Consider the following 26482-nt stretch of genomic DNA (forward strand, 5'->3'; position numbering starts at 1 on the left):
CTCCAGCTAGAAATCCTGAGCTCATCTCACTTTTTTGTCATCTCTCAAGGGTAACAATCCTATTCTATCTGTTACACCTAAAAAAAGTTACTTTCTATATTTTGCCTAATGGCTTTAGTTATTTGTAGGAGGGCAATTTCTAACTTGGCAGTCCCTCATGAAACAAAATTGATTTGAAAGTGTCTGAAACAGGTTACTAAGTCAATCAATCAAACACTGTCACTTGTTTGGGAAAGCTGATCACACTTTGTGTGGAATATTTTATAAAGGACCCAAGGGGGACTAAAGAAGAAAAGTGCAAAGAGCATGATATCTCAAAATCAGAGCAGTTTTACTTTCTTATATCATATATTGATTATTCTGAAAAAAAGTCTTAAAGAATGGCATTGGTCATATCAAAGGATTGAACATTGTTGATTTTGGAGACACAGATATGATTGTTTTGTATAAACTGGTAAAATAGTATAACTACAAATAACAGAAGACCTATACTCTTAAAATGTTAGCAAGTTGAGCATTAATAATTAAAAAGAAAAATCACACTAATATATCTTTCAGAATGGTTTATAATGTCATCCTTGGACATGCCTTCACTTTATGTTTTTCTTTGGTAGGGGTCCTTGTTTGTCATGAGAACTGTGAAAAGTTGGAGAATTTCAGAGGAGCAAAAATTATTAAAGGAATTAACAATTCAGTATATTAGAAGCAAATTAGTCATTATTCTTAAGAATGAAGATACATTACTAAGTTACTTCATAAAGATACTGTACAGAAAAGGATAGATAATATCTCCACAAACTCATACAAGGAGGTACAATAGCTAGTTTGCCCATATAAAGGCATACAGACATAAAGACCATGATTATATGGTTTTTGAAAATCATTAGGCAGAATAGGAACAGCTCCAGCCTCCAGCTCCTAGCGTGAGTGACATAGAAGACGGGCGATTTCTGCATTTTCAACTGAGGTACCGGGTTCATCTTACTGGGGTGTTTTGGACAGTTGATGCTGGTCCGCAGGTGCAGCCTGACCAGTGAGAGCTGAAGCAGGGTGAGACATCCCCTCACCTGGGAAGCACAAGGGGGAAGGGAACTCCTTTTCCTAGCCAAAGGAAATTGAGAAACATAACACCTGGAAAATCCGGTAACTCCCACCCTAATACTGTACTTTATCAAGGGTCTTAGCTAACTGCACACCAGGAGATTATATCCCACACCTGGCCTGGAGGGTCCCATGCCCACGGAGCCTCCCTCATTGGTAGCAGAGCAGTCGGAGATCTAACTGCAAGGCAGCAGCAAGGCTGGGGGGAGGAGCGCCTGCCATTGCTTAGGCTTAAGTAGATAAAGCCACAAGGAAGCTCGAATTGGGTGGAGCACACCACAGCTCAAGGAGGCCTGCTTGCCTCTGTACACTCCACCTCTGGGGACAGTGCATAGCTAAACAAAAAGCAGCAGAAACCTCTGCAGATGTAAAAGTCCCTGTCTGACAGCTTTGAAGACAGCAGTGGTTCTCCCAGCATGGAGGTTGAGATCTGAGGACAACTGACAGACTGCCTGCTCAAGTGGGTCCTAACTGGGAGATATACCCCTACTAGGTGCAGAGCAACACATTACACCTCACATGGCTGGATACACACTGAGATGAAGCTTCCAGAGCAAGAATCAGACAGCAACACTTGCTGTTCAGCAATATTCTATCTCCTGCAGCCTCTGCTGCTGATACCCAGGCAAAAAGGGTCTGGAGTGGACCTCAAGCAAACTCCAACAGACCTACAGCTGATCCTGACTGTTAGAAGGAAAACTAACAAACAGAAAGGACACACACACCAAAACCCCATCAGTATGTCACCATCATCAAACATCAAAGGCAGATAAAACCACAAAGAAGGGGAAAAAGTAGTGCAGAAAAGCTGGAAATTCAAAAAATCAGAGCGCATCTCCCCCTCCAAATGCAGCTTATCACCAGCAATGGAACAAAGCTGGACAGAGAATGGCTTTGACGAGAGAAGAAGGCTTCAGTCAATCAAACTTCTCAGAGCTAAAGGAGGAACTATGTAACCAGTGCAAAGAAACTAAAAACCTTGAAAAAAGAATGGATGGATGGATAACTAGTATAATCAATGCAGAGAAGACCTTAAAAGAACTGATAGACATGAAAACCATGAAACGAGAACTATGTGACAAATGCACAAGCTACAGTAACCTACTCGATCAACTGGAAGAAAGATTATCAGTGACTGAAGATCAAATGAATGAAACGAGTGAGAAGAGAAATGTAGAGAAAAAAGAGTAAAAAGAAATGAAGAAAGCCTCCAAGAAGTATGGGATTATGTGAAAAGACCAAATCTATGTCTGATTGGTGTGACTAAAAGTGATGGAGAAAATGGAACCACCTTTGAAAACACTCTGCAGGATATCATCCAGGAGGACTTCCCCAACCTAGTAAGGCAGGCCAACATTCAAATTCAGGAAATACAGAGAATGCCACAAAGATACTCCTCGAGAAGAGCAACTCCAAGACACATAATTGTCAGATTCACCAAAGTTAAAATGAAGGAAAAAATGTTAAGGGCAGCCAGAGAGAAAGGTCGGGTTATCCACAAAGGGAAGCCCATCAGACTTAATAGCAGATCTCTGGGCAGAAACTCTCCAAGCCAGAAGAGAGTGGAGGCCGATATTCAACATTCTTAAAGAAAAGAATTTTAAACCCAGAATTTCATATCCAACCAAACTAAGTTTCATAAGTGAAGGAGAATTAAAATCCTTTACAGGCAAGCAAATGCTGAGAGATTTTGTCACCACCAGGCCTGCCCTACAAGAGATCCTGAAGGAAGCACTAAACATGGAAAGGAATAACAGGTACCAGCCATTGCAAAAACATTTCAAAATGTAAAGCCCATCAATGCTAGGAAGAAACTGCATCAACTAATGAGCGAAATAACCAGCTAATATCATGATGACAGGATCAAGTTCACACATAACAATATTAATCTTAAATGTAAGTGGATTAAATGGTCCAATTAAAAGACACAGACTGGCAAATTGGAAAAAGAGTCAAGATCCATCAGTTTGCTGTATTCAGGAGACCCATCTCACATGCAGAGACATACATAGGCTCAAAATAAAGAGATGGAGGAAGATCTACCAAGCAAATGGAAAACAAAAAAGAAAAGCAGGGGTTGCAATCCTAGTCTCCGATAAAACAGACTTTAAACCATCAAAAATCAAAAGAGACAAGGCCATTACATAATGGTAAAGGGATCAATTCATCAGGAAGAGCTAACTATCCTAAATATATATGCACCCAATACAGGAGCACCCAGATTCATAAAGCAAGTCCTTAGAGACCTACAAAGAGACTTAGACTCCCATACAATAATAATGGGAGACTTCAACACCCCACTGTCAACATTAGACAGATCAACGAGACAGAAAGTTAACAAGGATATCCAGGAATTGAACTCAACTCTGCACCAAGTGGACCTAATAGACATCTATAGAACTCTCCACCCCAAATCAACAGAATATACATTCTTCTCAGCACGACATCGTACTTATTCCAAAATTGGCTACATAGTTGGAAGTAAAGCACTCCTCAGCAAATGTAAAAGAACAGAAATTGTAACAAACTGTCTCTCAGACCACAGTGCAATCAAACTAGAACTCAGGACTAAGAAACTCAATCAAAACTGCTCAGCCACATGGAAACTGAACAACCTGCTCCTGAATGACTACTGGGTACATAACGAAATGAAAGCAGAAATAAAGATGTTCTTTGAAACCAGTGAGAACAAAGATACAACATACCAGCATCTCTGGGACACATTTAAAGCAGTGTGTAGAGGGAAATTTATAGCACTAAATGCCCACAAGAGAAAGCTGGAAAGATCTAAAATTGACACTCTAACATCACAATTAAAAGAACCAGAGAAGCAAGACCAAACACATTCAAAGGCTAGCAGAAGGCAAGACATAACTAAGATCAGAGCAGAACTGAAGGAGATAGAGACACAAAAACCCTGCAAAAAATCAATGAATCCAGGAGTTGGTTTTTTGAAAAGATCAACAAAATTGACAGACCGCTAGCAAGACTAATAAAGAAGAAAAGAGAAAAGAATCAAATAGATGCAATAATAAATGATAAAGGGGATATCATCACCGACCCCAAAGAAATACAGACTACCATCAGAGAATACTATAAACACCTCTACACAAATAAACTAGAAAACCTAGAAGAAATGGATAGTTTTCTGGACACTTACACTCTCCCAAGGCTAAATCAGGAAGAAGTTGAATCCCTGAAGAGACCAATAGCAGGCTCCAAAATTTAGGCAATAATTAATAGCCTAACAACCAAAAAAAAGTCCAAGACCAGATGGATTTACAGTCAAATTCTACCAGAGGTACAAGGAGGAGCTGGTACCATTCCTTCTGAAACTATTCTAAACAGTAGAAAAAGAGAGAATCCTCCCTAACTCATTTTATGAGGCCAACATCATCCTGATACCAAAGCCTGGCAGAGACACAACAAAAAAAGAGAATTTTAGACCAATATCCCTGATGAACATTGATGCAAAAATCCTCAATAAAATACGGGCAAACCGGATTCAGCAGCACATCAAAAAGCTTATCCACCATGATCAAGTGGGCTTCATCCCTGGGATGCAAGGCTGGTTCAACATTCGCAAATCAATAAACATAATCCAGCATATAAACAGAACCAAAGACAAAAACCACATGATTATCTCAATAGATGCAGAAAAGGCCTTTGAGAAAATTCAACAGCCCTGCATGCTAAAAACGCTCAATAAATTCGGTATTGATGGAACGTATCTCAAAATAATAAGAGCTATTTATGACAAACCCACAGCCAATATCATACTGAATGGGCAAAAACTGGAAGCATTCCCTTTGAAAACTGGCACAAGGCAGGGATGCCCTCTCTCACCACTCCTATTCAACATAGTGTTGGAAGTTCTGGCTAGGGCAATAAGAGAAAGAAATAAAGGGTATTCAGTTAGGAAAAGAAGAAGTCAAATTGTCCCTGTTTGCAGATGACATGATTGTATATTTAGAAAACCCCATTGTCTCAGCCCAAAATCTCCTTAAGCTGATAAGCAACTTCAGCAAAGTCTCAGGATACAAAATTAACGTGCAAAAATCACAAGCATTCTTATACATCAGTAACAGACAAGCAGAGAGCCAGATCAGGAATGAACTTCCATTCACAATTGCTTCAAAGAGAATAAAATACCTAGGAATCCCACTTACAAGGAGTGTAAAGGACCTCTTCAAGGAGAACTACAAAGCATTGCTCAGTGAAATAAAAGAGGACACAAACAAATGGAAGAACATACCATGCTCATGGATAGGAAGAATCAATATTGTGAAAATGGCCATACTGCCCAAGGTAATTTATAGATTCAATGCCATACCCATTAAGCTACCAATGACTTTCTTCACAGAATTGGAAAAAACTGCTTTAAAGTTCATATGGAACCAAAAAAGAGCCCGCATTGCCAAGACAATCCTAAGTCAAAAGAACAAAGCTGGAGGCATCATGCTACCTGACTTCAAACTATACTACAAGGCTACAGTAACCAAAACAGCATGGTACTGGTACCAAAACAGAGCTATAGACCAATGGAACAGAACAGAGTCCTCAGAAATAATACCACACATCTACAGCTATCTGATCTTTGACAAACCTGAGAGAAACAAGAAATGGGGAAAGGATTCCCTATTTAATAAATGGTACTGGGAAAATTGGCTAGCCATAAGTAGAAAGCTGAAACTGCATCCTTTCCTTACTCCTTATACGAAAATTAATTCAAGATGGATTAGAGACTTCAATGTTAGACCTATTACCATAAAAACCCTAGAAGAAAACCTAGGTGATACCATTCAGGACATAGGCATGGGCAAGGACTTCATGTCTAAAACACCAAAAGCAATGGCAACAAAAGCCAAAATTGACAAATGGGATCTAAATAAACTAAAGAGCTTCTGTGCAGCAAAAGAAACTACCATCAGAGTGAACAGGCAACCTACAGAATGGGAGAAAATTTTTGCAATCTACTCATCTGACAAAGGGCTAATATCCAGAACCTACAAAGAATTCAAACAAATTTACGAGAAAAAAACAAACAACCCCATCAAAAAGTGGGCAAAGGATATGAACAGACATTTCTCAAAAGAAGACATTCGTACAGCCAACAGACACATGAAAAAATGCTCATCATCACTGGCCATCAGAGAAATGCAAATCAAAACCACAATGAGATACCATCTCACACCAGTTAGAATGGCAATCATTAAAAAAAATCAGGAAACAACAGGTGCTGGAGAGGATGTGGAGAAATAGGAACACTTTTACACTATTGGTTGGACTGTAAACTAGTTCAACCATTGTGGAAAACAGTGTGGCGATTCCTCAAAGATCTAGAACTAGAAATACCATTTGACCCAGCCATCCCATTACTGGGGATATACCCAAAGGATTATAAATCATGCTGGTATAAAGACACATGCACATGTATGTTTATTGCGGCACTATTCACAATAGCAAAGACTTGGAATCAACCCAAATGTCCATCAGTGACAGACTGGATTAAGAAAACGTGACACATATACACCAAGGAATACTATGCAGCCATAAAAAAGGATGTGTTTGTGTCCTTTGTAGGGACATGGATGCAGCTGGAAACCATCCTTCTCAGCAAACTATCGCAAGAATGGAAAACCAAACACGGCATATTCTCACTCATAGGTAGGAATTGAACAATGAGATCACTTGGACACAGGAAGGGGAACATCGCACACCAGGGCCTATTTTGGGGAGGGGGTAGAGGGAGGGATAGCATTAGGAGATATACCTAATGGAAATGACGAGTTAATGGGTACAGCACACCAACATGTCACATGTATACATACGTAACAAACCTGCAGGTTGTGCACATGTACCCTACAACTTAAAGTATAATTATAATAATAAAAAGATAATCCTAATTAACAAGCAAAAAAGAAAAATCATTAGGTAACATTTATATCCATTGAGAATTATAGTTGAAGCAGAGAACTGAATAATATGATCCCATTATTTTCTGAAATTATCATGTTACATATGTAAATATTAAGTATTTCCTTATTACCTGTGTTAAAAATTACTTTAGTGACAAATTTCCTGATTTTTTTTTTTCCGTTTCTCTAAACCACTAGTATGATTGCACTACATGTCACTATAGTAAAGGAGTATGTTTCTATATTCAATCCTCTAAATTAGATTTCTTAAGGTATAGGCTTACTGCTTATTGCTCTGTTACTGAGATTTATAAACATCACTGTATGTCTATAACTAGGTTAATCAGAAGATTTTGGAGAAGTAGATAATTTGATTTCCCAGTGCCAGACACATTATCTCATTTAGTTATCTATCCTGAATAAAGGAGGCATAGCGGCCAATCATCTACCAGCAATCCATAAAACTTCCAAGGAAAAATTAATTCCAGTTGTCTTTTTTGCTATGCCAGTAATACTATGCTTTTCATAGTATTATGGCTCAAAGGAATGATTCTATGGCATGCATATGATACCAAATTTGATTTAAAAGTAGTCTCTTTATAATTTTGTAGTCATTCTATAAGGATTCACGAACGGGTAATCTCCCTTTTTAAATTAAAAAAAGTGTCTAAATGCTTACTGTGTCCCTGAGAATCTGTCTAAAGACAGATAAGCTTCATTTACATAACTCAGTGATGAAGACTACATTGACTTTGTACCATCTCTCTCTCTTTTTCTGCTCTGGTTACAGTTTTCTTCCAATAGAACATGCAGGGCTCAGAGCTTCAAACACTTACAGCCTTTATACTGCCTTTTCTATTGGAAGAAAAAGAAAAAGAGATGGGGGGAGTGGGTGGAAACAGGGAAACAGAGAAACAGCAGAAAAGAAAAGCCCAATTGTGTATATGCTGGAATGACTAATAGTCATATCTAATTTAAATGAAGTAAACATGCAACATATGTAGTTAAATAGGTAAATACCTAAGAGATTCCTTGATTAGGTGTTTAAAAAACCTAGGTCTTATGAAACTTGAAGATAAAGCTACAATGCATCTCCTTTGAAAAGGTTAGGGATGCTTGTTTCTCATTATAAGTCTTTTTAATTCATCTCTTACTTGCACAAAATGTATTTAGAGATAAAAATATATATTCAAATTTTCTCATCTTAAATGTTTAATAAAAAAGAAAAAGCATGTAGTTTTTTTTTAGAAAATTGTGTTCACCACATTAAATTTAGTTTTATATATGGAATGTATCATACAGATATATTATGGAAAATTTTATTTAATGCACTCTAATGTCAGCTCTCTTGCCCAAGTCTTCATCACTTCACACCTGGGTTACTGCAATAATTTATTCTTTCTTGACTTCTACTTTTCGCTACCCAATCCAGTAAGATAAGCTTCCTCAAATATCACTTTCATCATGCCCTGCCCCTGTTTTAAAGTCTACTGCCAGTTGAACGGTGTCCAAATAGTTTTTGTTGGAATTCCAGCCCTTCTATAATCTGACCTGGCCTTGCCATCCAAATGTATCTCCAGGTATTTCCTAATACTCCATTCCCGACTCTAATTAGGCTATCTTTTGTCTGCCCCTACACAGTGTTGGGTACTTTGCTGCCTCGGCACTTCTGCTTCTTTAACCTGAAATAACCTCACTTTTTAGCTTTTAACTTCTTTCCTTTCCATCTTTCAAGGGCCATCTTTTGTCCCTCTTAATATATAAGTCCTACAAGCATCCACCTGCCATGTGTATACTTTCCTAGTCTGACTTCCTAGCAAGTAAGTCTGCAGTACTTAACTATTTCTGCAGAAAATGTGTTATGACACATTTTCTCATCCATACTAAGTAACATTTTTTAAACAGTGAAACAATTCAATGACTCCTAAATGAAATTTATTTTACAATCAGTGGCATATTATATAGGTTGATTGGAAGTGTTTTTCCTTTCTAACTGGCACAGAAAATAATGGTGCATTTTAGAATTTATGACATGTTAAGAGTTGGAAAATCAGTGTGTACTGTATTAACATATTTATATTAGCAATTAATATTAACAATTATTTATTGTTTCCTAATGGTTTTCTGAGTGTCTGGTATATTGCCCAGCATCACTGTAAATTTTGCTACCACGAAAACCTTTTTTTCCATCTTACTCCCTTAGAATACACTACAGCATCAGATATGTACTTGAGCTTCTTTGATTCAATTAGTGAAACTGTTTTAATTAAATTAAACTTCACAAATATAAGAAACATGCTTGTTTAGAAAAGTGCTTTTATGAATTATTGTTATTTTCTTTTATTTTAAAATTTTCATTGAAGTATTATATACATACAGAAAAGTACACATAAGCATACAGCTTAATACATTTTCACAAACTCAACGTATCCTGGGTAGCTAGCACTCAGACTGAGAAGCAGTACATTACCAGGACTCCACAAAACTGTCCTTCATACTGTTTTCTGGTCACATGGTTTATCATTATACTGGCATCAAAAAACATAGATTACAAAAAATCAGCCGGACGTGGTGGCGGGTGCCTGTAGTCCCAGCTACTCTGGAGGCTGAAGCAGGAGAATGGCGTGAACCCGGGAGGCGGAGCTTACCGTGAACTGAGATCGCACCACTGCACTCCAGCCTGGGCAGCAGAGTGAGACTCCATCTCAAAATAAAATAAAATAAAATAAAATAAAATAAAATAAAATAAATAGATCAGTTTAGGAAGTTGTGTCCTTCGTATAAATGAAATCATACAGTACACTTCAGTTGCTTCTTTTGTTCAACGTTCTGTTTGTGAGATTCAGCCACATCATTGCATGTGGTTGCAGATTGTTCATTCTCGTTGATGTATAGTATTCTATTTTGTGAATATACAAGTCTATTTCTCCTTTCCACTGTTGATATATACATGGGTAATTTCCAGTTTTGATCTAATGCAAATAGCATTGTTCCAAACATTCTAGGACATTTGATTTGTTATACAAATGTACTAATTTTTCTTGGATATGTATCTAGAAGTGGGAAAGATGGATCACTGCGCATGAGTGTTCATCTTTAGCAGATGCCATGTAACCTTTCTCCAAAGTTGTTTCCATTTATATTCCCCTCACCTGTCTGTAAGAATCCTGACTGTTCTACCGCTGCACCAACATTTGGTGTTTTCTGTCTTTTTCATTTTAGCCATTCTAGTAGATGTGTATTGTATGATTATTTTATTTAATTTTTTGTGTAGGTTTAGAAGAGCTTCCAACAAGGTTTTTGGATTTTCTTTGAGAAGTGTGGTCACAGTTATAGAAGACAAGTACTTTCGATTGAGCTATAGGATTCACATGAAAATAATTACTGAAGCTATTACCATTACTCATTTTTGTTTTTTTTCTTGACACTGTAGTTTGGGTAGTTTCTGGCAATATCTTTCTGTTGATATTTAACTATAGTTACTTTTGGCTTTGTGGAAATCTACTGACCATTTTATTTAGTCTCCAGAGTTATCCATTTGCCTCTCCTAACTTCTGAGTCACAGAATTATGCTAATTCCTGGAAGTTGGGGGTGACTTAACAATTTGTTGGTTACTTCCTTAGATTAATGTTGTTTATTTTTTGTTTACACATATGTACAATTAATACTAGCATTGTTTACTGGGAAATAAAGTTAGAAAGAAAGCATTTGAGCCTCACCGATGCTACAACTATCTATTGTAAATATATCTTGCAAGTAAAAGCCATGGTTTAAAATCTTTGCATTAAATCCCTAATGAATTAATAGTTCTTATTGTTTTTTTTTGTATGTTCCAAGATATTTTGTGGGTTTTGAGTATTAGATAATTATCCTATACTTCCACATTTCTTTATCCTGTGATTGCTGAGAACAATACTGTGGTCATTTTTTCTTGGCAATATTCTCTCCTACTCGGGAATGTTCAGGCCAAGACATTTGGTCTCTTACTGAATCATAAAGCTGTATCTCTTAATTGTTCTAAAATTAAAGGTGCTGACTTCAGTATATTTAATTCCAGAAGTTTGTACAGAGTGTGTGGCTAATTACAATAATAATTAATTATGACTCAGAAATGAGAAAGGTCTCTTCCCTTCTGTCTGTCACAATGTTTCATTTACAAAATAAGGCCTTAGAAAATCACCAAGGGATCAGTGCAATAGTTTTATGGAACCGTGATGAATTTCCAAGTATTTCTTTTGTGGTCTGGAAACTCAAAGTGCTGAGTACAACCAGGCAGTGATGGGGTGCATGTTAAGAGCCTCATACTGAATGAGCATGTGTAAGACCTTTCTTACATTGTCATTGGGTAAAGAATACATACTATTAGGATTTGCCTTTTTCCTTGGTAAGCAAGACACTGATTAGTTCATAACTTATAAATTGCCGCATTTGGTTTGTTTCCTAACTCCAACCTTAAGTATATTGTTATAGTCTCATGTAATAAATTTTTTTTTTGGAGACAGAGTCTCACTGTGTCACCCAGGCTGGAGTGCAGTGGTACAATCTTAGTTCACTGCAAGCTCCCCCTCCTGGATTCATGCCATTCTCCTGCCTCAGCCTCCCAAGTAGCTGGGACTACAGGTGCCTGCCACCACACCCGGCTATTTTTTTGTTGTATTTTTAGTAGAGACAGGGTTTAACCATGTTAGCCAGGATGGTCTCGAGCTCCTGACCTTGTGATCTGCCCACCTCGGCCTCCCCAAATGCTGGGGTTACAGGCGTGAGCCACCGCGCCTGGCTAGTCTCATTTAATAATTCTAAAATATGCTTCAGGACATGAACTCTTTTTAATGTCTTTTGCATTTCCAAATGTCTACTAGATGGGTGAGTACCTAGTATTAATAGTATGTATTGAAATAAGGGTAAACATATGTATAGTATAATAAGCCTTGTGTAAGAACACACAAAAACTCATACATGTACACCCATATACATATGGAAAGAAAGACCAAAATATAGAACACAATTATTTGCAGGTAGTACAATAATATGTTATTTTTTCTATGATTCTTTATTTTACATTTTTACATAGCATTTATTACTATTATGATAAAACATTTAAAAACAAAATTTGAAACAGAAAAGGTAATATAAAATAATGTATTTCATTTGTGCTAAGCAGAGAAACAAAGTTCGTTGGAATTGATGCCTCAAAACTTTGGTCAAGCTGAATCTCAGTGTTAAACAATCAGTAGAGGAACTGGCATTCTCCTAATTATTCTAATATATGGATGGGTCTAATAGTCATGAACAGAATAGTTTTGCAAACCTCTATTGTGAAGGAATCCAAAATGAATGAGTGTACTTACTGTTTGATTTGTGGGTATACTATAACTTGAGAGTTTTCTTTTAAATAGTTTTTTAAAAAAATATGATCATCCATAATCAGTTATAACATTTTGTCTGAAGTAAATTTCAAATATACCTTGATGGTGTTTTAATTTTCTGTTTTCCTTTGAATTGGCAAAGTATTGATTCTTTAAGGTGGTGCCTCTTGAACCAACTTTCCTTTTGTAATTCTCGCCATAGTTAAATGGCATCATCATTCCTTTTGCTTCTCAAGCTAGGAAGCTGAGTCATCCTAGACTTTTTCTTCTTTTTCATATCTCAGTTTAAATTGTTACCTAGGGAACATTGAATCTAAGATATCTTTGGAATCGATTTTCTCTTCTTCATTTCCACAACTTTTCTTTATTTTTTCTATTCTATTCTAACTGCCACATTATTGATTGTTTATTTATTTTTTGCCTGTTCTAGCTGCCACATTACTGATCATTCTGCTTCCAGCCTTTCCCATCAAATCCCTCCACCACATCCGTCCAGTAGGATCCTTCTTAAATACAAACTTGATGTAACATCCTGTTTCTGAACTCCTTCAATGGCTTCCATAGATCTTCAGGGTAAGATCTGCCATCCAGCACAGCATGTGAGGACTGCCACATACTTCCAAATTCTTCCTACCCTCATCACTTACCACTGTACACACACACACCAGCCATGACACACTTGAGTGTCTTTTCTGATATGGCTGATTATATTGCCTTTGAACATGTTATTTCTTCTGTCCCAGATGTTCTCCCTCTGCTCATCCATTTGCATCCTGTTCATCCTTCAATTTTCAATCTCAAGTATGCCTGGTCACCTTTCCAGATAAAAACAAACCAGATTTGACCATTTTCTTTGCCTTTATACCTGACATACATTTTCTATTATTTATTTACATGTCTTCCCCACTAGACTATAAACCCCTAAAATAGTTTAGCTCCTCTTGATCCCTGAAGGATGTTCTCTCTCCTATTATTAGCTAGCTTTTAAGAGATAAGGTCCCCCTTCTTGATATTTAACTCATCTGCTCCCCTCTAGACTGACTGTTTGCATTTACTTTTCCTTGTTATGCATGTTAAAGATTTCAGGAAACTAATTACCTATCCACCCCACCTACTCCTCCAGTTGATCCTATAAAATGGAAGAAATAAGCAGATTTTTTTCAATAAGGATTATAACAGTATTAATGGCAAAACTGAATTGCAAAATAGAAAGGATCTTCTGTTTCACACCTTATTTCATATTTACCCGACAACACTCAGACATAGGCACTGAAGCTGGAAAGTGGTGGACCTCCCCCTCTAGAGGACACTTTCATCTATGGGCGTAATACAGAGAACAGAACATGGATGGGGCTGGGATTCTAAAAGTTAATTAGGTCCTAATGAGAGACAGAGACAACATCACTGTGGGGAGTGACTCTTCTCCCGGTTAATCTGGGGCAATAAATTCACTAAGGTTGAATATCCACAGGGAGGAGCAAGTTAGGAAGTTGAGAGAGAGTGAACAGTTCATTCACTCCATTCTCCATTCTCCAGAGTCAGGAGATCAGAACCCTGTCTATTATCTGAAAAAGAATGAAGACTTGGAAATTTGCTAACAGCAAAAGTAGCAATACCAATTAAAGTATAAGGAGACTTTTTTTTTTTTAACTAGAAAGGTAGCTATTTTAATAGAAGTACCACATATGTCAAGGGAGATGGGTCCTAGCTTATAGCAGTCTTAGTGATGGTCAGGGTCTCAATGAACCCTGGTCCTAATACCACAGAATGCTTTTGTAGATCCTGCATCCAAGCAACAAATCCTAGATTTCAGCTCAGGAAGGAACTCAGAAGCAAGTATTCTGATGACAAGAAGGTCCACAGAGCCTACTCTGGAGAGGTATACATATCTAGTTTAGTTCATTTTAGAGATTTTGTAGTACCTAATGCCAGTTACTTTAAATGGCCCTTGTTCATTTACTCAACAGTTAAGTCTAAGAATGTGATTGTATCTACAGCTACTGAAAAGCGAAGAAGATACTGAAACTCACTGTTAACTGGTCTTCAGACAGCTAAAAAAACATCAGACATTGATAGTCGCCATTTGATTGGTGTGGCAAATGGGTTGCAATCAATGTGTCATCCAAAGAATGGAAGTGAATGCAGATTGAGTGAAGGCAACAAAACTTAAGCTTCAGGGCCCTTCTTTTGTGTGGACCCCTTCCAAGGCTCTAAAAAGGGTAATAAAAATGTGTTCACAGAGTTACAAATTAAGGGGGAATTTTGCAGAAGTAAGATATTTAAGCTATGATAAGACCATTGTATCCTTCGACTTCAACTTCTCCTCTGGTACATGTTCCTTAGTGTCCAGTGACACTGGGGAGATCTTCGCTATTGTTTCGGACCCAAATTTCTATCAATACTACAAAAACAAGTATAGCTATATGTGAAGTTGAAAGTTTTGAAGCTTCCTGGAAAAGAATAAAAATTATCTTTCTGTTATTTCTGTAGAGAATATACATACTACAACTTTTTTGTCATAGTAGTAGACATTCAAAGATTATATAGCCAAAAATGCAGCGAAAAAAATGCCACAGACTCTTATCAGATGTTAACAAAATTGTTCTTAATTTCTAGATTTTGTGAGATTTGCAGTATTTGTCAGCTTTTAACAATTTGAAATTTATGTGAACTATTTTCTCACTTGAGGAAACTCTTCATAATTTCGTATTTTCTAAGGACTTCCCAGTTGTGTAAGCTTGAGGCCCACACAACCCAGATCTGCCACTGAATAGAAGGCATTTTGGAGAACATTTATGTTCTATTATCTTTTGCTGAGACTTCTCTCTGTTGCCCTCCAGTTGGAGATACAGAACAGTTCTGTTCAGAAACACCGTTTAGCAGTGGTAAAACAGAGAGAGATGTTATCCTAGTTTCTGTTGGCAAATCCCAAATGAATGAGTGTTCTAATTTGGCACTATAAGTTACCATAGGCAGGCAACATACTTTGTCACCTTTGTGTATCTAGCACGGAACCCACTATTTGGTGAAACCATACTTAAATGTTCATTGACTTAATATGAAACCCCTTTACAGGCCATACATCTGTCTCATTCTTGAGTTGTTAATATATGTATTGTGATAATTAGATTTAAAATAAATAGAAACAATATTTATTTCAAAGACCCTAACAAGCCTATGCGTTGGATGCTTTTTTCTTTTCCTTTTTTCCTCCTCTCTTCCTCAACGTGCTGAAAATGTCCTCCTGCCTCTGTTTCTTCTTTACTTTCAAACTCTCCCTTTCTCGGGCATCTAGATTACCGTTTGGTATGCTGATGAGTCTGACTTTCTCTGATTTAATCCATTGCTTTCATTTATTTCCAAAATTTGGATTCTTGCTTTACTTTTTTCTTTTCCCATAGGATTTCTAAGATTTGTACAGTTGTTTCCAACTACCATCTCTGGAGTGATGATTTAGTTGTGAGAGCTAATAAAGTTTTGCTGTAATTTATTAAAGATGTCTGGCAACTGCTGAATATTCACCTATATTATTGCTAACGGTACCAGTAAAATCTAGGTTGTTATATAAATCGAAACATCCTTTATAAAGATTAGAGGGGATCTGGAAAGAGTTAGTGTTAGTGAGATTTTTGTGTGTGGTGCCAGATTTTAAAAACCATATAATGTTGCATTTTTACCATCTCTATAAAGTATTCCCAATAATTTTAGTCCACATAGATGGCTCATCTTTTTGACTGCCTGAAGGAAATACTGCCACTAGCATTTATGCCTCATGGAACGTCTGAAATGATTGGACCTTTGAAATCCTCCAATTTATCTACATATCCAATGCACTATTGTATGCTCTATTATATGACATTTGAATGTATGCTTTCTAAAGCTCCTTGTTTTTGAAGAGATTATTAGTATATTAGGAGACTATTTGGAAATACAGAGAATATGATGAGATCTTGAGAACTTCACTTTAGGATCAAGACATAATCAGAGTAGAGATCTACAAAAGGTTCCTTTTATTGGCTGAAAGGCCCAGAAATTGATGAAACTTGCCTAAAACTTGATTGAATACCTTAAAGTATCTAAAGAGTATGTCAATCAAAATGAGTGCAAACCAACAGGAAAGCTTAAGAACAGTTAAGTCATGCAGGTAAATGTTGGTAGTCCCCATCTAACTTCTGTCTGAAAGTGAGGGAGCCTCAACCAGCACTTCTACTGGGAAATTAATTTAATCAAGAAAATTCTATTAAATGTTTAATGCATCTAAATCACTTCATCTCTATTATTTCTAAACCCAATAAGCACATGACAGGATAATGGATTTATATTCTAAATGGGGGTTGCATCTTAAGCCAGGACATAATTTGTTAATTGTGTAGTCAAAATTATACTCAAAATATGTTGAATCACCCTTAAATTATTATGACCTAGGCCCTTAGCAGCACAAAATCTATAATGTATTTGTTTCTTTCTCTCCCCAACTCTCTCTCTTTCTTCTTCCCTTCCTTATTTCCTTCTTTTTTCTTTCTTTTTCTGGGCCAGTTGGAGTTGAAGTTTCTTTCAAAGGTAGAAATGAGAGGTAATGGAGGTACAAAGAAATTCACCCCATGTTATAATGTAAGAATGGTTAAGAGAATAGGATTTAGAGTCCTGTGCCTTTTTTGAGTTTTATAATTACTAGAAATCTATAATTTACTGAAAAAGTAAATATTAATATTTATAGAATATAGAAAAAATGAATGAGGTAAAATTTGTAACATTCTTAGTATGGAGCTTAGCATATAAGTGCTGTTTAAATGGTAGCCATCAAAACAACCATCCAGTTATGCTTTAGTTTCCAGCATCACTTTGCCTCCAGACACCAATGGGGTAGTCAATGATTCTTCCTTACTGACGTTAAAAGCCTTTGGGTTCAATATATATGTATCTGTACCAAAGAATAAGTTCTTTCCAAAATAGACCTATTCCCAGTTGAAATTAAGTGCCTAAACCTAAAAACCAGATCCTAGACCCTACTAAATTGTTCTTTGAAATGAGGTCTGTATTTTGAGGTCTTTTGGGAAGGATTTTTCTAACCTTTATATATGCTAGAAGGAACTAATAGAATTTCTACATGTCAAGTATAAACCAGACAATTTTGTATTTTTACATCCTTCCAGTATATGTTGGGGGTGGGAAGAGCAGATTAGAACATATAAAGATCTACTTTCCTTAGTAACTAAAAATTAAAAATTATTTTAGTACTCTGTAACACTTTAGTTCATAGTTCTTCTTCTCTTAATTTTTTATTTAATAACTCTAAAAACACTTGGAAGGAACCTATATCCACTTATGAATTGAGGAATCCTTTGCAGTGTGAATTATTTCATACTCTAACTTATCTATTTTCAAAAAGATGTTCAGATACTTTTTTTATATAATTTTTTTTGTTTTAATAATGTAAAAGACTTCTATGGAAGAGAGAATACCTCTGTAAAGTTGTTTTCTAAACTGTCCCTCCCATCTCCCTTTGAAAATCTGGCCAAACTGTGACCCTTCCTCCCATGTACTATGTCCATATCTGTCTATCTATATAATTTTGCAAATGATTTTGGGGATTTCATAGATGACCCTGAAGCCATTCATGGAGTCCAGATTAGTCATTTCAAACATATGTGCAATAGTGTTATATGTAACTACTATACCTGCATGCCTTATTAAATGTGTGAGTGTGTATGCATATATGGATAGGTAAATAAATAAAGGGTATGAATGAGGAGAAAAAGTCAGAGCTAGGAGCCTGTAATATCAATAATGCTTACGTGCCTCCCTAACTAGGAGTTGTTTTTGTTACTCATAGCCTAAGTATGGTTTGAAGTTTTTCCTGCTTTCCGGGTAGCCAGCGATAAGACCATAACTGGCATATAGGGATGTACATATATATGTCTAAGTGTATGTATGTATGCATATGAATGTATGTATGTATGTGCTTTTATAACTTGTTTTCCTTTTAAAACTAGAAAGTTTCAGTGGAACAACTGAACTCACTGAGATTTGGCCATTCTAAAATAGACAGGTGTTTAGTTGACAAAGGAAAAAAACATGTGAAACAAGCAAGCAAAAAACCCAAGCAAATAAAAAAAGATTCAGTGAGAGACATGAATGATAAAAGTTAATTTTCTATATTTGTATTATTTTAAATAACATATTTTTCTGGCAAGCTAAATTTCCCCTCTCATTTGTAACACATTGAAATTCTGACACAATAATTTTATGAAGATAAATTAATGAAATATACCTTGACACTTTAAAATAAAACTAGCAGGAATGATTTCACTGTTCAGAAATGTCTAAAGTGTGCTTTTATTTTTTCAGCTGTTGTGTATTATAAAACTTTCATCATGTAGAAGGTGTGGAAGTTTTACACAAGTTTTGGGTGCTCACTGAGTTGAAATTGAGAGTTACTCTTTTCACTAATCCCCTCTAGAGTCCCCACTGAGCCCAGATTTTCTAATGCCATTCCAATTTCTTTTTTTTTTTTTTTTTTTTTTTGAGACGGAGTCTCGCTCTGCCGCCCAGGCTGGAGTGCTGTGGCCAGATCTCAGCTCACTGCAAGCTCCGCCTCCCGGGTTCACGCCATTCTCCTGCCTCAGCCTCTCGAGTAGCTGGGACTACAGGCGCCCGCCACCTCGCCCGGCTAATTTTTTTTGTATTTTTTTTAGTAGAGACGGGGTTTCACCGTGTTAGCCAGGATGGTCTCGATCTCCTGACCTCGTGATCCACCCGTCTCGGCCTCCCAAAGTGCTGGGATTACAGGCTTGAGCCACCGCGCCCGGCCCTGCCATTCCAATTTCTAAGCTCCTCCAACCCACATTCTCCATATAAACTGAGTAAAATTTTAGTTCCAGCAGAAAGTCTTTTTTTAAAAGTTCTGTAAATTATTTCTTATTTTGCATGAGCATTTATGGCTATACAAAACATCACCAGCCACACTTGTTTATGAGCACTTACTATTGTTAAAACTCACTGTAGAATTTTCCAAATTAAATAGGCACACAACACCCAAAGAGTAATATAAATGGATATTATCAGGGGAAGACCCTCTCAAAAGGTCTCAAGTGGTGATATTTCCTGGTGGATTTGCTAAATCTACCAACCATGACACTGGATTTGTCAGCCTCTGAGTGGATCCATCCTCAGGAATAGACTTGAACTAACTAAGAGAAGTGCTGTATAAAAGTCTGAAGGCCAGCTCATTCATCTACCATGAGAAATCTAATTGCTTGGAAGCCTAGAACACTTGCATTGGCACAAGTGATACATTTGCCGTCTATAGGCACATGTACAAAGAGTAAATCATCATCCGAAATTTGCCAGCATCAGAACAAGGGGAGACTTGCTCCCAGGCTCTTTTCTGAGCCGTTATATATGGATGTTTAAGTTTATTTTCACAGGATGATGTATATCTTCTTTTGTCTACGTTCATCTGGACAGGGCCTGCAAGGGGATTCATGGCTTTAAATTCCATTAGATCAGTGACCTGAGTCTTTCAAATGAACGTCAGATTCAAATCTCTGAGTTCGTCCTTCATATTCCCACCTGGATGCTCAGTAAATGCTTAGTGACTTCTAAGCAAAATTGGAAGCATGGGTTCCATGCTATACTGCAGGATAGGAATGAATTTGAACCCAGAGAGATGGACTTTCCTGGTTATCCAGATGGGCATCTCTCTTAGCCAGGTCAGAGGTTTTGTAAAGCCTGCCATTGCTATAATGTAGGGTTTACTACAAAACGATTGTCTTGGAAATGTAGCAAATCTTTTTCATATCAAATTCAATACAGATTTAAAGGCTTTAATATTTTTATATAGTGTAACTCTTAACAATTTGCTGCCAAAATGGTGATAAAAATATACAGCTAATCTATTCATTATGTGTGGCATGCCATTTCATTTTAAAAACACCTGCATTGAATTTTTGTTTTTCACTAGCTATTATTTCAGATTCACTCTTGAAAACTGTCAATTTTTTTTCCTAATGCTAACTCAGAAAATAGAAAGTGAAAGACAAGATTATGGGACCAACAGGCAAGTGCTGCCTTCTTAGTAGTTGTGTGTCTTATGAACTTTGGCATGTTTGCATATTTCATTCATTTTTATTCATCTGTAAAATGGAAATAATTGTAGCTATGTACCTATGCAAATGGCAGTTGTGAAGATCAATATAAGACTTTTAGAGGTATCCAACATCTAATAAGCACTGTTGTGTGCTTACTGGTGTTAGTGTTAATTTTACACAATTTTTTTTCTAGATCAGGCTTCACTTATCAGGTGGATGCATTTACACCTAATCAACTTTCTACCATCACTGAGCTGGAAAAATCTCTATCAAGTGTGACTGAGAAAAATGCATGAATTTTTGCATTTCTTAAAAACTGGCTTAATTATGTGAAATTTTCCTTTGCATTTAAAAATCCTAAGCTAAACAACTAAATAAATAAAAACTCAATACAATGTGATGTTCACATTTAAAACCATGCGTACAGGTTTTAACTCTATTCAGCTTCAATGCAGAAAATTCAGTGCTGAGAAAGGACTGTCACAAATGCACGCAGGGCCAAAATACTGTCTTTTAGCACACATTTAACTCCAGGTAAAGACCTGATTTAAAATTCTTCCCTCCCTTCCATTTTCTCTCTCTCTTGTCCTTTTCTTTCTTCTTTTATCTCTCCCTCCCACACATATTTAATAAGGAATCTGCTATATTTCATGTACTATATTAGGTTCAGGGACTATAGTAGCAAACAAATCAGCTATGATCTCTGCCCTCATAGAACTTACAATTTAGAAGGAAAGATGGATAAAAAGTAACAACAGCAACCACAAAATACGAATAAAGGCATAATTGAGAACTGTATTGAACACCTCACCATACTTCCCCTTTCTTGCCAGGAAGACAAAGGATGTCCTGGGGAAATTCATTCAGATGTAATGCATCACCTAAGAAATGCTCTTCCAAACAAAGCTATTCTTCAAGTTTGGTTAATGAATATGTATGCAAAAATTGACTTCTCTTCTATTCCTACTGTCTTAACATTCATAATAATGTGTGCTGGTTTTGTGCTTTAAAACTGTAATTGTATGTTATTTTAGAGTTGAGTAGATATATGGACTATTTTTAAGTATTGGTTATAGCATGGACTGCAAAATCTTTAAACTATGAGAGTACACAAGGGACTTACGTAAAAATATAACTGTTGAGCCAGAATCCAATTTGTTAGATGTTTTAAAGGTACAAGAACTCTGAAATATCAGTTTTTTCATCTATCAAATTAAGGAGGTGGATTAGATGGTCTCGGAGGCCCTTTGTAGATATAAACTGTTACAAATTGTCAGAGAACCATTTTTACATTAAAACTTTTAATGCACTATATAAACAGTTATCTAGGGATTTTAAAAAGCTTTTGTCTTGATAAAAATGCATAATTTGTAGGCTCTCACATTATTCTAGTTTTATTCTTTTTTCTTTATAATAGAGGATGATTTCTAATCTCATGAGAACATTTCTCATAGTTAGACAATTAGAGATTTTTAATTTTCTTGTGTCTGGCACCCTGAGAAGCCAGAAACCTCACTTATGGTACTTCCTGTAGCTTGCAGTGATCTACTTTTATTCACATATTGGTAGTATCTGTATTTTCTAATAAAACAAGTTGCATCTGTTTTCAATTTGATTTTTCTTATAAGTGGATAAAAAAAAGTGATTTGAGACTCTTGACAGAAGTCTGCACTATGTCTTTCCCAACAAGTAATATTATGATACATGGTAATCCCTTTGTGAAAGCCTCATAAATGTTGATGAATTGGAAGCATTATTAAGAGTAAACCAAAGCCCGCTTATATTCTGTACCATTTGAACACACTTGCTTCACAAACATGCAGCCAAATTAAGAAAGCTTCCATTTTCCTATGAATACTCAAGACTTAGGGACCTTCATGTGTAACTAACAGACAACAAGATAGCTTTCCACAATATATCATAACCTCTCTGCATTGGGTTTGAAGGAAAGATATATTTGTGGAGCCACCCAGACATAGACTATAAATTTAATGAAGGATGTATGTAAAAAATGACTTCCATCTTTATTAATGCCATTTCATTTCATTATTAAACTTGAAACATCTCACAATTCTTAGTGGTACTTGTGTTCTATTTTTTTTTTTCTTTTCTATTGAGAATCATTTATGACCAGATTATGTGTCTTGTCCTTAAAACAGATATTCTGTCCATTTGGTTAATTTCTCTTCTTTGCCCTCTTCAGTCTCTGTATCAGACATTATCCTCAAAATTATTATCAGTGAAATTTATCAAATGCTTTCTGAGGCCCAACAACAATCCTTTCTTTTTTTCTTTTTTTTTTCTTTTTTTTTTAGTTAGGCAGACCCTTACAGCCTTGTTTTATGTTGACATAAAAATGTCAACACTCTGATTACTAAAATATGTGTTCTATGTATGGTCAATGTTAGTTACAGTCAGTCTGGTCTCTAGTCATATGGATGGATTTGATAAGCAGAGTGATCCATACCCTTCTCTTCAAGCATGATAGATCATTAAGAACCCGTTTTTCAAAAATGGCATCTGCTTCGTTAAACAAATATGTTTTATTTCATATATAAAATTCCATGTTCTTTGTAAGGTTAAATTTTGGGGAAATACGTCATATGATTTATGGGGTAATTAGTTGTATTAAATTTTGTTTTTTTGCTCAATTCATCCGTGATGACACTACAGATTTTTCTTTTTAAAATATCATTTCAGTGTGTCACTCCTCTGCTTGAAGCCCTTTAGTCATTTTCATGGGATCTCTAGGATGAAATCCAAATGTCATAGCCTGACTTAAAATGACCATTCATTTTCTGGTCCTGACACAGGCTTCCAGCCTCATCTTCTTTTTTATCTGAGCACTTCACTGCAGCCAGATGTAGTCACTCATGTTCCCAACATATTTGGAGTACTTCTGTCTCTGTCTCAGTGTTCTTGCTCAGATTCTCTCTTCTGTCTGGTTTGAATTTGCCTCTTTTGTTGTTTACAGAAAACTTTTCTGTCTTTCATAGTCAGATTACTTTACTTTGCCTGTGAAGTCATTGCTGAAACACTTCAGCAATGGCCGAAACAACTAGGGGAAGAGAAGGGAATTTAGCTGGGGAGGGAGAAAGCTAAGATTATATAAGTATGTGGACTGTGAAAACACTGTGATGTGGCATTACTGTGTGGAGGTACTGTGAGGACATTTTACATACATTTTTTTCAACAGCATTTCCTGTATTATGAATTTCTTTTATTTAATAAGAACATAAGTATTATTACCATTATGACTAATTTCATTGACATTAGTATATACATACCTTTATCATGTATAGAGCACAATACTTCGTTTTGGATACACAAAGAAATAGGAGATACGGTTTTTGATACTGGAGCAAGGACAGGAATTTTTATGAAAAATATAAGAAATGCAAAACATTTGGGAAATCTGAGTCCTAATGACTAAAAATGTGGTCATCAATACTTAGTACCTGGAAAAGTATCTTGAACAATAAACATTTATTTTATGATGAATGTGATTGCTTCATATTGTTATGTGATATTAAGTCTTAGATGCTTCCCTTATCTTTAGGGGGAAAGAAAAGGAAAAAAAGTAAAAGAATACTTTTCACAGAAAATAAAAATGTTGCACAGTTATTGTTTGGTTACTTGATATGTGACCACCTACACTGAAATTTCAAAAAATGTTTTTGTTTAATCATTAATAGCTTGACTTTAGCTTAATATCCAGCTCTGTTCAGTGTCTTATGCCTCCTTACAAAAGAAAATTTTCATGGTGATATGCAGTCTTAAGGGATATGTAAACCAGAGAAAGATGAGGTGATCAAAGGTTATCGTGACTTAAAATTGTAAGATCATCCAAGGAGTACCTGTACAGACATGCAGTATTTGTCTAAAGGGAAATTATCTTTGTTAGTACAGAAACTTTCTATGGATTCAAAGTTTTTCTTGTTCACAATGAGACATTAACACCTTTTTATAACCCAATTTCTTAATGATTTTTAAAGACTATTTTTCAAGAATGCACTACTTGGTATTAAATCCTAACCTGAAATATTTTTCTATTCTCTTTAATGCAGTGCTTTTCCCATTATATTGTTACTTATTCACTTTATTATAAAAATGACTATTTTAGTGACATTGCAATTATTTTTCTATAATTAGTGTGCTGTAATATATTATCATACACTATATATAATTACAGTATAATACAATAATTAATATGTCCAATTAACTTAAATTGGTTTTCATAATTTGCTAATTGGGTTTCTTTTGCAAATTGCATCTGGAAGAAATAAAATCTGGAAAGAAAGAGTAGAAGAAGAAGGGATTGCACATGTTAGCACTACCATGTTTTTAAATAGGTTCTTATCTCTTGAGACATAGCAAACTGTCAGTAATATCTCTGCATGTCTCCCTCACTGATTTTGTACACTGTAGTCTCATTTCGAATGTATTATTCAAGATAGAAAACTTGACATTTGAACATGGGTTAAACCAGCATTTTGTTTTGAATCTACACTAACCAGAATTAGAAAGAGTCCTATCTTCAGTAGTGACTGAAATAAATTTCACACCAGTCCAGGATGTGCCAGAGTCATTTGATTACCCAAAGTACCTGAAACAGCGATGATATAAAACTGCGAATGTTTTCTGATAACACTTACACTTCTCTTTTTCTCTTATAGGTATTAAAATGGGTAGAAGAAGCAGTACAGGCCTCCAAAGTTCACCTCTTATCCACAGATCATTTGGAACAGGCTGTAAATACTTGGAAAATTCCTTTTGATCCCAGCCTAAAAGAGGTCACTGTGTCTTTGAGTGGACCTTCTCCAGTGATTGAAATTCGCAATCCTTTAGGTGAGATATATCAACCATCACATAATAAAATACAAAATACATAGAGGGTAAAATACTTTTCACACACTTGTTTTTGTCAAGTTAATGCCAACTTCATGAATACATTCAATAAATTCAGAAGTGGCTAAGGAAGGTGTTTAAAAAATGTAACATTTTGAAAGTGCTAGCTATTGCTGAATTAACATAAGATCCAAAAAGGTAAAACTTCTCATATTTAAGCAGGTCACATTTAGTAAATTAATTATATTTAAATGATACAAAATAAAAACATTTAAATAAAACCTGAAAGTTTATATGAGGAGATATTTTACAGTAACTTATTCTGTCAAATTCCATATTTTACATTATTTTTAAATGACTCACACCGAATAACTCTTAAAATAACTAATTTTCCACTCTATCATTTTCTTGATAAATTTTAATTTTACAGAAGATGTTTGTTAAAAACCAAATTTATATTCTTAGTAAAGGGAACTTTTAATTCACTTTGCCTCTTAAGTATATTTTATAACCATGTGATTTGTTTGGTACAATTGCTAGTTGATAACTGCAATAAGATTTACATCGAATAACAATCTAGTAAAGACAGAAATCTTTAATCTTTTCTTAACATTTTCATTTAGAAATATTTTTTACCTAATATTTGTAAAATAGTTATATTTCCACCGTGGCTTTAGTTGTGTATTTTTTCTCTGTATTTATAAATAGGGAAGAGGATAACTGGTTTTCTTACTTTATTTGTCTTAGAAGAAAATAACTAATTTCCAAAAGAAAACAACCTATGAAATTGTTCTCAGAGGCCACAAACACATTAAAATTTACAAGACAAATACAATGTCTTTCTCAAGACTTCTACAAGTTTGACCTTATAAATGGATTTTCCTGTTGAAGTGGCATTCTACTGCAATAACATCCATGTTACCGAGGAAAGAGTTGTGTTTTCTGCTACCTGGAGACTCAGAGTACCTGTACCCATTGCATTATTTTTCTACTACTTTAAAAAGTCACTGGGCATACAATGATTGTAAAACTTTTGATTCAAACATAGGATGCTTATAACTTCTTTCTTTCCTTCTTTCCTTCCTTCTTTCCTTCCTTCCTTCCTTCCTTCCTTCCTTCCTTCCTTCCTTCCTTTCTCTCTTTCTCTTTTTTTCTTTT

The 26482-nt window shown here is 35.7% G+C and overlaps 1 protein-coding gene across 1 annotated transcript in view; it reads left to right on the forward strand.

The window, feature by feature from the left end:
- The window catches only part of HMCN1 (hemicentin 1), a 461890-nt gene that overhangs the window by 152114 nt on the left and 283294 nt on the right, over nucleotides 1-26482 (forward strand). Inside the window, 1 exon segment of the mRNA XM_033196479.1 lies at nucleotides 25153-25324. Coding sequence (XP_033052370.1) covers nucleotides 25153-25324 — 172 coding nt within the window.

The sequence above is a fragment of the Trachypithecus francoisi genome, unplaced genomic scaffold (assembly GCF_009764315.1).
Source record: "Trachypithecus francoisi isolate TF-2019V2 unplaced genomic scaffold, Tfra_2.0 Lachesis_group5, whole genome shotgun sequence".
Classification (NCBI taxonomy): Eukaryota; Metazoa; Chordata; class Mammalia; order Primates; family Cercopithecidae; genus Trachypithecus; species Trachypithecus francoisi.